The sequence below is a fragment of the Coptis chinensis genome, chromosome 2, assembly GCF_015680905.1.
Source record: "Coptis chinensis isolate HL-2020 chromosome 2, ASM1568090v1, whole genome shotgun sequence".
Classification (NCBI taxonomy): Eukaryota; Viridiplantae; Streptophyta; class Magnoliopsida; order Ranunculales; family Ranunculaceae; genus Coptis; species Coptis chinensis.
The window spans coordinates 95774260-95788428 of NC_141457.1; the positions used below are offsets into that span (position 1 = coordinate 95774260).

At 36.2% G+C, this 14169-nt stretch overlaps 1 protein-coding gene and 1 long non-coding RNA gene across 2 annotated transcripts; one reads left to right on the top strand and one right to left on the bottom strand.

Moving 5' to 3' along the window:
• Window positions 1-466: 466 nt before the first annotated feature.
• Window positions 467-3027, bottom strand: LOC147519285 (uncharacterized). Its single transcript, XM_086594102.1, has 4 exons — window positions 2736-3027; window positions 2410-2643; window positions 1301-2160; window positions 467-1210 (listed from the first exon to the last, which is right to left on the bottom strand). Exons 1-4 carry the CDS (start codon window positions 3025-3027, stop codon window positions 467-469), a joined length of 2130 nt encoding a protein of 709 aa, XP_086450228.1.
• Window positions 3028-8901: 5874 nt separating this feature from the next.
• LOC147519286 (uncharacterized) lies at window positions 8902-11404 on the top strand. The gene is made up of 3 exons (XR_015214202.1): window positions 8902-9656; window positions 9749-9788; window positions 10945-11404. It is a non-coding gene; the product is annotated as an uncharacterized LOC147519286 (long non-coding RNA).
• Window positions 11405-14169: the final 2765 nt, after the last annotated feature.

Sequence of the window (14169 nt, forward strand, 5' to 3'; positions counted from 1 at the left end):
TGCCGAACATGGTTCTAGTCCACAGAGAGTGGATATCTGTGGCTGCTTTCCAAGGTAAGTTAGCTAACATAGCCACATTCATATCTCTTGTTTTCCTGAGACTCAAACATCCTTCATGTTTGCTCTTGCAAATATGTTCCCACCCTATGGTGTGAACACTTTTTGATTGTTCTATACCATTCCACCAGAAATCCCTACATGCTTTGTCTATCTTATTACATGTTGCTACTGACAACAAGTAGGTAGACATAATATATAGGGTGGCTTGGATCACAGCTTGGATGAGAGTGGTTCTCCCTGCTTGAGACAACACCCTAGCTTTCCACCCTTTGACTTTCCTGTGGATTCTATCCACCAGAAAGTCAAAGTCCTTAGCCTTTTTCCTAGAAAGCATGATGGGAACACCTAGATACTTTTCTTTTGGATCAAAGTTCCTCATCTTCCAGAAACATTTGAGTTTTATTTTCTATCTATAGTTGACATTTCTACTAAAGAACACACTAGATTTATCAAAATTAATCTTCTGCCCATAAGCATTGCAATAATCATCTAGAATCTTCTTAAGATGCCCACTTTCAGCAAGATTTGCTTTGATGAATAAAATTAAGTCATCAGCATAAAGCAAATGTGTAAGGGCAGGAGAATTTCTCCTTATCTTAACACCATGCAACTCATTCTTGAGCTCAGCTCTAGCAATCATCCTAGAGAGGACCTCAGAGACCAAAATGAAGAGATATGGGGATAGAGGATCCCCTTGTTTCAGCCCTCTCTCAGGAAAAAACCTCTCCAGAGGAGAGCCATTAAGCATGACTTGGAAGGAAATTGTGGATAAACATTGGTGAATCATGCTCCTCCACTTATTGGTAAACCCAAGTTGTTCAAAAATGTTATCCACAAAGGCCCATTCCACCCTATCATAGGCCTTAGCCATATCCATTTTAAGTGCACACCAGCCCTCATTCTTTGTCTTCATGTTTTTCATGTTATGAAACACCTCACAGGCAAGACCTACATTGTCCCCAATGCTTCTTCCTTTGATGAATGCCCCTTGAAAAGGAGACACAGTCCTGTTCAAAAGACCTTTCAGCCTATTTGTAAGAACTTTTGATATAATCTTGTACCCAAACTTGCATAAGCTGATAGGGCGGAATTTAGAAGCATGGTCAGGATTCACCACCTTGGGTATCAAAGCAATGTAGGTCTTATTGAACTAAGGGTTGAGGTAACCATTTGTAAAGAAATCCTGCACAAAGGAAACCACAGAGGGTCCAACAATGTCCCATCATTTCTTATAAAACACTCCTTGAAACTCATCAGGACCAGGGGATTTTAGACTGCCCATCTTATTTACCACCTTCCAAATATCCTCCTTGTTAGGGATACTGGTGAGAAGCTCATTCTCCCTCTCACTCACAATACTTTGAAACAGATTCATAATCTGATCATCCCTTTCAGGTTTATCAGAAGTGAATATCTCAGTAAAGTAGTGGTTAAGATAAGTGCCCACAGCAGTTCTTCCTTCTTTCCAATTACCATCTTCATTTTTTATCTTATCTATTTTATTTTTCCTCCTTCTATATATAGTGGAAAGATGATAGAACTTGGTGTTTTTTCCCCCATCTTTGATCCAATCAGTGGAGGATTTTTGTTTCCAAAACTCCTCCTCCTTATCATACCAACCTAGCAAAGTATCTTTCAACTTTTTTGCTTTATTATAATTCTCAATGGAGAAAGGTTTATCCAAGACTCTATCCAATTCCTTGTGAGTAGCCTTAATGTTAGTGAAGATGTTACCAAACAAAAATTTATTCCATAAAGAAAGATCATTCCTGGTTTTATTGAGCTTATGGATAAGATTACTATCAGGGAGATCATGTGTTATGGCATTCCAAGCATTCTCAATCACAGGTCTACACGTATCATTAGTAAGCCACATATTAAAAAACTTGAAAGGTCTAAGATTATTCTCCTCCTTATTGTCCAGATTTATAATAAGAGAAATATGATCAGAGGAGGCATTATCAACAGTTTGGACAAGGGCACGGGGGAACAGAGCTAACCACTCAGGAGAGGCCAGAGCTCTGTCCAACCTTTCTAGCACATGATCACCTGATATCCGATTATTGCTCCATGTGAACTTTGGGCCTTTAAAACCCAAGTCTACCAAGCCAAGATAATTTATCATGCTATTAAACTCATGCATACTCTTGGTAATGATACTTCTCCCTCCAATCTTCTTATTCAAATGAGTTATAGCATTAAAGTCACCAAACAAAACCCAAGGTCCAGGAATCAGAGGGGCTAGTCCCCTCAATTCATCCCAAACTTTATTCTAATTATGGGCAGCTGGTTTAGCATACACAAAAGAAAAGAACCAATCCTCAGAACTGAAATAATTTGAAATTTTACCTGTGACTTGATTGCGGGAATCCCCAAGAATCTCCAAGTCCACTGCTTCTTTCCAAAGCATTGCCAGACCTCCACTTAGACCATGAGCTAGAACCGCAAAATGCCCACTGAGCTTGAGCTTCTTACTGAGACTACCAATACTTTCCTTACTAGCTTTTGTTTCTGCTAAACAAACTATATCTACATTATATCTACCCGTCAGGTCCTTTAGTTGCTGAACTACCGTGGTGGTACCTATCCCCCGACAATTTCAGGCGTGAATCGTCATGGGTACCAAGGCAGCTGTGATGGGACATTCGTCGCGAACCCTGGAGGAGAAGATAGACCTCCACTGTAAGGAACCCCCATGTTATACTCTTCATCAAGCCTCTGTTGCAACTCTGGATTACTTTGCCCAACATACTTCTGTTCCCTCTGTCCTTCTTTTTGACCTTGAAGAGTGCTCCGGTCCATAGTAGAATCATCCATGGCCAATGGTGTTGGTTGGTATATCGGATTTTCCTCATCTGTTTCATATCCCATTATGTCATTTTGATTATGATTTCCCAACTCCTTTTCCAGTTCCTCTTCATTGTCCGAGTAGTATATCTCCATTGGTGCTTGATATTCACCATTCATTTCTTCCGAGACTCTAGATTCATTAGATGTTGTATCATTTGTACCTTCTGATTCTATTGGGGTTGGATCAGTAGTGGTATCTATCTCAATGTGCTCCTCTGAAGAAGTGGATGTTGCTAAATCACTCGAGAGATGCACTATTTGGGCATTCGGTGGTATCAGTAGGTCCCTTTCCCTTGACTTCTCATATCAGCTGCCACTTGCTTGGCTTTCTTTGAGCGTTGTTCAACTACCCATTTGCTTCTTTTGACCCAACCATCTCCCCCATTCATCACCATTTCCCCTTCCTTTTCATAACTGAGATCAAGTTTCCTTTTTTCCTTTCTTTGAGACTTCTCTCCTTGCTCCCTTTTTTCACTTTCCAGTCTTGCTTTGACCTCAGATCTAGAACCCTTCTCTTGCCCACCTCGGGAAGCCATGATTTTAAACCCTCTACCATGTGTAGCCTTATTGTGGAAGAGATGTTTATGATCTGCTTGGTTCTCTCGCTTTTCTGTCTGTTGAACTGGTTCAGAACTTGTGTGGCTCGAGACACCATTCTTGGAACCTGATATTGCTTTTGTGGTTGATGGATAAACACGGTCACAACTACTAGCTTCATCTGACCTACTAAGAAAACACTTGTCAACCATCCCCTCTACCTAATTAGATTTGTTAGGGATGCCCGAAAACTTTGTTGGACTAGCCTGATAGGCCTCCATCTCATTGTCCCAAGTCTTGCCAAACACTACTAATTAAGCCCAACTTCTCCCTGGTGTCCACCATAACAAGGTCTAGGCCCATTTGATTAACCGTTGGGCTTTGGTGCGCCTCCCGTCCAAGTAGGCCTTCTTGCCCTAGCCCCTGTGCCTCTGCTTCTGATCTCTGGGCCTGAGGCCTAGTGTCTTGTTCAACATTTGGACTAGGCTCTGCTGTCACAGTGACCGTTTGAAAACTTACCGTTGGAGTAGCCGTTGCATCTGTTATTGTGAGCCCTGCTTCAGACCCCACCTCTGTGTCCTTTTTTTTTGTCTTTGCCATCCCCTGTATCCTATGATGTGGACCCGACCCATTTGTCCTGTTTGGTTCGTGCAAAAGTTTTCCGACCACCATAAACCCAGTTCGCTCTTTCCGACGCCAAAGTTTCTTCAAACCTAAGCTTTGAAGGGGTGCCAGCTATAGTAAGGGATTGTTTGCCAGAAAAAACAACCCCATTGTAGAACTTATTTGCTTTCATCTGGCTAGTGAAATTTGGTTTGATATCCTTAAGAGTTCCTCCACATTTTATTAGCTCATATCGGTGCTGGTTGCGTATTCTGCATGTAAGTTGGTCATGACCAATGACACCGCAGAAGTAGCAGAACACCTCCAACTTTTCATACTTGAGTCTAACCACTAACTCTTCTCCTGTCTCAAGTTTGATCTGTTGGTCCTTCTGCAACCTCTCCTTAACATCCATTTCTACTCGAACTCAAGCCACCGGTTGATTAAATTCAAGTGGACAAGATATATCCGCTTCCATGACCTTCCCTAATTCAGCTCCAATCTTCCATACATTTGCTTTGTTAATCCTTTCCTTTGGGAGATCCCATATCTGAACCCAGAACTTAACTAATTCAAATTGGTAGTCTTCCAACCTCCTACCTCTAAGCCATTCCTTTACAGAGAAAATATGGCCTTCTAGCATCCAAGGTCCATTATTAAGCACATGTTGACATTCCTGTGTTTTTTCAAATATGATCTTGACATGGTCTCTGTCTGGACGTTCAAGCATTATTTTGCCTTTTGTCTGCCAGATTCTATGTACATCTCCTCCAACTTCCTCCAGCTGTAGAGGATATCCACCATATAGCTTCCCGACCAGAGTGAGCTCCTCATTGACAGTTTCTTCTATGTTAATACATTTTATCTCTATTACCTGGTCCTTCTTTCCAAAGAACAGGTTTTTCATGTTCTGTTGAAGAGCCTCAATCTGGCTAGTATTGCTATTGGCTTCAAAATGAGCTATCTCTATATCTGTGGAGTTTCTCATATCTCCTATCTCAGCTGTATGAACAGCGACCCAAAAGAACCAGGGAACCTACGACCACCAAAACCTGATAGTTGATCAAAAACATAACTTAAAAGATGAAGGGGATGTAGATGGGGGGGGGGGGGGGGGGGTTGTTATGCCCAACTAGATTGTCTACCAAAGAAAAAGGAGAAAGTTAGATGGGAAGCGCTGCTATCACCCACAGGAGATGAGAGCTGAATAGTCATTTAGGTAGACTAATAGTTCTTTTCGTTTATCCTTCACTTCCTCTTCTTTTTCTTTTTTGAATATTAGTCATGGTCCAATCCTTAAGGTGTATCTCATAAAGATGACCTTCTTTTGAAAGTGACAGAAAAAAGGAAGCAAATGAGAAGTACGGATTAATGGGTTATTAATAAAATAGCTAAACAAGAGTATCAGAGATTGTGCAGTTTAAACGGCTAAGTGCTAATCGGGAACAAATAGCTCCAAGAGGTTATAGCGATTAATCGGATTAATCGAAATTAATCGCCTTAGTTAACTTATAATATATATGTCACATATAAGTGATATAACAACCTAAAACAAAATAAAGTAAAAAAACTACAAGCCTAAGTGGTGGAGTTTTAGCTGGCCTAAGAGTTTTCTTTGGTGATTTTTCATTTTTTATGGTTTTGATTATTTTTTCTCGGTGAAGTGAAACGTTTTCAATATATAGATTTGTGGGTTTTTTTTTTTTTTTTGGGCTTTTTGTTGGACTTGATTTTTTTTTAAAAAAAACAAAACAAAACCTGTAAACCTACTAATCGGCGCTTTTTTTTATACCGATTTTCCGATTAATCGGCGATTAAGCGGAAGAAATTTCCCGTTTTATTGCACCCGCTCAGACCTCTTAATTTTTTCTTGATCGGATCGGTCGAGGGGCGCATAGCGCTGATGCGCCGATTAAGCAGCGATTAATAGGCGCTTAAACTACCCAGATCAGATACTGAGAGTGACTGAGTGAGTGATGAGCTAGTGTGCTTAAAATTAGCCCAAAATGTAACCTCTAGACATGGACTTCAGTCTATGACATGAATGGTTTTAATTTAAGCCCGACCTTGTCCTCAAATTTTATTATTTCACGCCCAACGAACTGATGTTATGCCATTGGGCCATTTTGTATGAAGGTTTGGGCTGGCCCTTGAGTCACGAGGCTATGTGTTGAGATAATTCGACATTTCAACCTAGGGGTGACTTCGGATCGGATGAAGGGCTTTCGGGAAAATTTCCAAATATTTTCAGATGGCAATATCCTTTCCAAATCCGATCCAATTATTTTTCAGATGACGATTTTTTTTTCAAATTCGGAAAGTTCGGAAAATTGGAAAATTTTCAGAAATTTCGGAATCCGCAAAATACAGAAGCAAATCAAAATTTGAATTATATAATCGGATTCTCTTTTAGAATAACTATTTTTTATCCAGTTAATACATTCATTTAGCAATCATTTTGAAATGTATTAATTTAGTAAACAAGTTAGACCTTTTAATACATTCATTTAGCAAGTTTTTTTCTTCATGACATGTTAATGCATTAATTCAGTAAATAGGAAGATGGGAGAAATTGAGAGATGTACTAGAATGACAATATTGATTTTTTGAAATTGTGAGAGAGACAATGTTCTACTTCTCTAGGGGTTTTATTTGGTTTGTAAACTATCTGTAGTTATAATTTAGTAACTATATGAAATAGACCGCTATATTTTAAAAATTTGGAAATTAATCGGAAATCAGATCGGATCGGATTTTGAAAACACATCCAATTCCGATCCAATTATTTTTCGAAAAAATCGGATATCGGAATTTTGGATATCGGAACACAAATATCATGGCCAAATTCGGAAAAATATCGTATCGGAATTCGGAAAAATTGGATTTTCAGAAAAAAGAGGCACCCCTATTTCAACCTCATGTTCTCCTCTAATTGTTTACGCGAGTAAGTTTTTATTATTTTTATTATTATTATTTTCCAACTTCTTGTCAAATCCCTATTATGTTATTATGTGTTTCTATAGGAAATAAACAGGGTAAAATTTGTATTGACACATACGTGGAAGTGGTCAAAGAAATATACCAACTCACAAATGGTTTATGTGAAATTGAATTATGCATGAAGAGTAATGTGTTAGGTTGGTCGGGTTTGGAGTATTTAAAGTTATACGCCTATACATCTTCTTTAGTTTTCTATTGGAAACTCATATACTTACATAGCTAGTAGTGGATAACCAATGTGGGACTATCTTTTACACACAATAGTGTAGAGAACATTCTATGTTCTTCTCCTACACTTTGCACACACACACACACACTAGTAATTTGAAATACAATAGAGATTCCAACATCTCCAATGAAAAGTGTGTTTCAAAAGCGGGAAAATGCTTTTAGGAGAAACTAATCCGACTAAATTACAATTATAATATATGTTACCAACAAGGGTAACTAGACAACAAAATGATCACAAATGATCAAGAGAAGAAACTTGTTTAAATGCAAACTAACAAATAATCTAAATCTATTATTGCACAGTGGGCGAAAATGCTCATATGGTTTTCAGGAGGCCACATCACAATTTTTAAGTAAGGACACAAAGTTAATTACAAAGCAGTACAATATTTTGATTTATTACAAATTGATCCTTGCTCTAAATTTCATTGGACGTAGGATGGTTCTCGAGATTGTTTAGATGTTCTCGAGATGCATATATTAAGAACAAACCAATTACACACCAACTCTTTAAACCAATTCACGATATAACCACAAATCATACAAACAGAAAATTTGATTGAAAAACAAAAAAACCTGCAGACTCCAAACTACGAATCCTATAAAAACAAAGACTCTTAATTCACCAAAACTCTCTTTTCTCCAAATATATCACCTCCTCTCCTCAAAATTAATCATCTTTTCTTCCTTGAAGATACTCATCTTTTTTCCTTTTTTAATTTAAACCCATTGACAACTTATAATCAAGTTTTTTTTTTACTGATTTTTCACATATAGATGATCGTGTCCTTCTTAGAGATTTTTCATATATAGATTATCACATCCTTCTCAGACCATTCACCGTCCTTTTCTCAAAATTAATCATCTTAACCAATTGGAAACCCAAACGTCTTGGTGTTCTTAGCAAGCTTTTCAAGGGATCTCCAGTTCCATCATTATTTTCGAAGGTAAGTTTGGTTTTTACAATTTGGGCATTGCGCAATAAGCTTAAATTTGAAGATAAGTTGAGATTTTCAGTTCGTTTTGTTCGAATTTTATTGAAATTTACGTTGTTCTGTTACATTGATGTTGGGTCCTTGAATTATTGCATTTTCAGTGTATGTTTGTTGTACTATTTGTGTAAATTAGATTTTTGGTTTGATTCAGGTGGTGAGTGCCCTGTAGAATAGTTGGAGAATAGGATAATAAGGAATTGGTCAACAAGTATTTCTCTTTGTCTCTCCTTCTTCGTCCTCTTGCGTTAATTAATGTTATATTATTTTGTGATTCATTACAGTTAGTATGGTCTATGGTAAGTTCTCACCACTTTGCTTTGTATTAGTGATTCGTAGTGAGCAAGTTGGTTTTTACTTGGACAATCTACATTAAGGTACTTCATAATTTATATAAGTAATTTTTTAGGCTTTGAGCTAAAATCAATGTCAAATATACTACGCATTTAGATTAGCTTTGGCCTGCAATTTTTTAGTAAATGGAAAGAATTTAGGGCTTTTTAGACTTTGGTCCTACGCATAATTAGTTTATTAGACTTTGATCCAGAAAAAGCTTGAATATTAGACTTTAGTCCTAGTTCTGTTTGTTCACCGTTAGTCAACTCAGTTGTATGTAAGCAGATTGACCAACGGTGAACAAACAGAACTAGGACTAAAGTCTAATATTCAAGATTTTCTGGACCAAAGTCTAATAAACCAACTATGCGTAGGACCAAAGTCTAAAAAACCCAAGAATTTAAGAACATAGATTACTCATAATAAACATATGACATGATTAACCAACTCAACAACTCCGACGACCTTCGTTAGATGAAGTACTTTATGCAACTCAGTGTCATTGCAACTAAAGTATACATGCCAATATGCCACACACAAATAGAATATAATACAATTGAGTGTTAAATCACCTCGATCTTTTCCCCCATTTAGTCTTCTCTTCCTAGCGTAAGATGTGGCCTCTTTTATGAGAGTTGTAGAATTAGTTCTTTGAGAAAGTCCACCTTCTTCTATGAGTGTTGAGTCAGGTAAATTCTAGTAGTAGCTTAATATTCCGATAGGCGATTTAGTTCTTGCGGGCAGACCCTAATTGTTAAGAACAATATTGTCTCTAACATCATAGTTATTACTTTTAGAGACTCTAAACATAATTAATTAACTCTTGGTCATTTGGGAGTTGGATTCGTGTATTATTATTTTGTTGGCACCTTAGTTATACATGTATGCTACATAATATAATCATATATATATATGCATGCATCATTTGCAAGATCGGGAACGATACGTGTACTAAAGAGCATGAACATTATATGCCTGATGAGGTGTTGGGATAGGCGATAACGAACTCACACAAACCTCACTGGAAAGAAAGCTAGAGGAATTAAGGTATTGAGAAACTTGAAATGATATAATGGAAAAAGAAAATACAGTTAGCGTTGTTGCTAATGCTGATGAGACTATCTTAAAACCTATTGCAGGTGCCCATATGACCAGAGCCTGTAACCTGCATGTGTCTTGGTACGTATTCTCTGTGTCCTTGAATCTCTACGCATGTGTATTAAATCTTTTTACAAAGGTGTAATAACATTATATGAAAGCTTTGCAATATTTCCTTGACGCCGAATCTGATACAACATTCTATCACCTTTTGATACTATTCCTTTATGTCCATATTACGAGATTGAGGAAAATCTAAAATTTATATATCTTGATTCTCATTTCTGACATTTTTATTATTTTTATTTTTTTAGCACTGGATCTGTAGCTATCAAACTCTATTTAAGAATGTTTGCAGATGTGTGTTTGGTCTCTCTTCAATATATTATTTGGTTGAATTTCAAGCAAGTGCTTACTACCTACCTCCTTCTTTTTTTTTTTTTTTTTTTTGAGTTGTGCTTTTTGCAATTTCTGCTTATACGATGAACAAAAACCTATATAAAGTGTTACTACTCGATTATTTGGTCACAAAGCACTTTTATGCACTGTAGACAAGGTTGTTGACATTTATGAACGTGTGGTTCAGTCAATGACCTACTGTGTTGAACTGTGGATTGATTACTGTAGCTTTTCCATGCTGTTATTTTAAGATCCTAGAATAATGTTAGAAGGTAACTATGTGCTAGAGGCATATGAAATTTATTTTACCTCTATAGGAAATCGGATTTCTTAAAATTAGTCAAGAAAAATGGCATTTGGTTATGAACTATGTTGACAATCTGTAAAAACTAACAAGTATCCTTACAAATATTTATGTAATAATTAGATATACCCAAGTACCCAATATAGGTAATCAGGTATGCATAGTCAATCAAATCCGTTGGGTTTCATTGTTTATTTGGCATAAGCACTACAAGTACTTTGCATGCCAAGTTTAGAATAGGAGTTGTACAGTAAAACTTATCCATTATTATTGCTGAAAAATGTTAGTAGTATTTTTGTTTGACACGTGAAGTCTTTGCAGTTTTGTCATTTCTAATAAGGTCTTTTCAGCTTTCTACTATTTTAAAAAAAAATGCATTTATTGTAGACAATATCATGTTGCAATTCCTATTTACCATTATCTGTTCTCAATTATAGATTCAACTCCATCGAGGAATTTATTGATTGTGTGTAGTAGTAAAGCAATAGAGCATTGTACAAAAATTGATGATTCCTTTTTAACTTTTTCGGATAGGTTATTTGAAAGAGGAATATCATTTGTCGAAAAGGACTATCGGTGCTATCTTTTATGAGGGAAATATATTGAATTTGAGTATCCTCAGGAAAAATGGAGTTTTGTAGCTCATGTTTACATCTGGACTCTGAAACATCTAAGGAAAAAGCTATATAGCTATTGTGATAGGTATGTCTCTAATCTATCTAAGAACATCTTATTTTGTTATTTAAAATGTATGACAATAGGGATATCTCTTTTGTAATTAAGTGCCTCCTTGATCCCCCAATTATCTTGCGTAGCCACAGTGCATTGCAAAAATATTTATCTACTGGATAATTGTTCTTTCATAATGCAAGTGATTTGGATGCAAAGATATGTTTGTTTCAGACTCGCTTAAGGAGGCCGTATTTCCATGTAAAGCCACCTGATGTCACTCAAATAGAAATTTGGCATCAATATATTGACTTTGTTGAGATGCAAGAAGTCAATATATTGCTATCATGTAATCCTTATTCTTTATAATTAATCAATTACCTTTAACAACAAAAAAAAAAAAAAAAGAGATGCAAGAAGATTTCGACTAGGTAAATTTGATTTTTCTATTCTGGTGGTTAAAGGTGTCTTTATTTCCTCCATCTTATTTGCCTACCATTCACAAGACTTTAGGAGAGAAATACAATGAGAGAGTCTTGCCCTCGATAATCTATGAAACATTGAAAGTTGTCGTAGCACAATATGTATATGATATTACTCTTTTGTATTTAGTATTTCTTATGACTTCTTTAGTGACTACTGTGCCTGTACTCCATCTCAATGGCTTTTGTATACGTCGTTTTTCAGCTCTCTTAACTGATCTTGATTTACATTTTTCTACAAGCTTTTAACATAGACTGCCTTCACCTGTATGAGAAAACCTAACAGTTACCGTACCTAACCCAAAATTGGAATTATCTATACCCACCCGATCATGGAACAAAGCAATGATAAGTGAAAAACTTGCTTATAAATTCCCAAACTTTGCATATATAAGATATTAACCTTTGAGTGTCTCAAGGGAGTATTCTTTTGAATTTGGCATTAATCTTTTGATAGGGGTACAAATAGCGGAGCATCTGCAACCTTATGTAAAAAACATTATGAATGACTTCTAGATGCAATTTACAACAGGTTTGTGTCAAAATGCTATGCAAGCAGAGCGTAAATTAAGGAGAAGAATTAGCATCAGTTTAGCTAAATGGGCTAATAGATATGCTGGAAGTTGCCCGTCCCCTTGCTGGGTATATAACTCTCTACCATCTATGTTTAATTTAAGTTTTAAGGTATAAATGCAAAGTTCGGGATTTCATATACAGTGAAGTCTACATGTGCTTAGCAAGGTTGCCCATCCAATTGCATCAGGTTGAAAAGGCATTCGTCTTGGTGGGCCTCGAAAGTCATCATTGATCCGATGCTCGAGTATCTAGATAACCACTCCAATCACGATAAAAAATGCTTCAGTTATGCACCATATTTACACTGTAAATAGCTTGAGGAATACCCAAGCACTCCACTTGCTTTGATGGAGATGGTATTTTTCCGATTGAATATGCTCTTTTCCAGCCACTTTCTTCAATCAAACAGATCGTCGATCTGAACACTGTCTTCCATTACTCCGACATGTTTGATGCGATGGTTGATGCCGCTTATTACTCCATGGTAGCACTCAATTTTTCTGGGATTCCTGTTGTTGTGACAGAATCAGGATGGCCTTGGTTTGGTGGAACCAATGAGCCTGCTGCCACTATAGAAAATGCAGAAGCCTACAACAATAATCGACTTTGGGTGCTCAATAATTCAGGCCCCCCTAGCCAGCCATCAATACCTGTCAGCACTTACATTTATGAGTTGTTCAATGAAGAAAGTCAGCCAGGTCCCGTATCTAAGAAGAACTGGGCATGTTGTAACAAATGGAACTGTAGTGTACCTTTTTCATTTGAATTATTCAGATATAATTTCTAGGAACTCATCAAAGGGTGTGTGCCATTTGTGCCCCCAAAAACAAAAGAAATGCACTTTTTTAGATTTGGCACTGTTTCCAGTTTTTGACCAGATCAGGAACCTCCCAAACTTTGAAGTCAACTTGACTAAAGCCTCAATTTTCGCTGGAATCAAATTCATATTAATCAGATTCGAATCATTATCCATCACTCATAGATACAAAACTCCAATATCTCTACGGTTTTCTCTGCTCTTATATATATCATGATAGATGCACATTGAGAGATTAAACAATATAATTCATTTATCAAGCCCATCCTCTTGGATGAAACAATCCCGGCTATGGGCCGGGCAAAATGCTAGTCTTTAGATATATATTATAGCTATACCCTCTTGGCTTTATTTTTCAAGACTTCACAGAGTCTCCAATTTTTTGTAAACTCTAATACTAATTATGAAAAAAAAAATCAAAATCCTTAGATATATATTATAGCTATACCTTCACCCATTTATTTTTTGGAGCACTGACAAAGACTCAAGTTTTTTCTAAACTCTATTACTAATTACGAAAAAGTAGGATATAAATAAAGAAATAATCTCATCTAGAGTTTTACAGAGTCTCCAACTTTTCCTAAACAATATAGCTAATTACGGGAAAAAAACAAAGACAAAAAACTAAATTGCTAAAAACAATAGTTTCAATCAAAAATGATTTTCCTACAATCCTTATGCCACAAAGAATAGTTTTCACACTAATCTCAGGTGAAGTTTAACATAACAAAGTTTCTTTCTAGAAATTGACAATGAAACTTTGAAAGAACTTAAAGGAAAAAATGAATTGAGTTGCTTTAACATTTGTTAACCACACATGTGACTGGGAAAAAAAGAAAAAAAGTAAACTAATCATAAAATAAGTAGCAGTGTACACCCAAAACAAATAAAATCGTATTGTATGCACTATATATATGGGCCTAACAAATAAAGTTGGATCAATTTGATGTGTCATCCACTGTGGGATTTAGACATTTAGTCATAGTTAAGGATTTCAAAAATCATAATTATGGCCACAATAATTACGACATATTCCAATTAAATTTCTGACTTTTATAATTTCCAATTTTAGCGGAATAACGAGATTCAGTTAAAGCGAACATTGGCTTAAATAAATTATATAACTATTGATTTAACAAAGTGGCTTAAATAAATTATATAAAACTAAAAAAAACAAATTTTAGTTAAATTGGAAAAAATAACATAAAAATATAT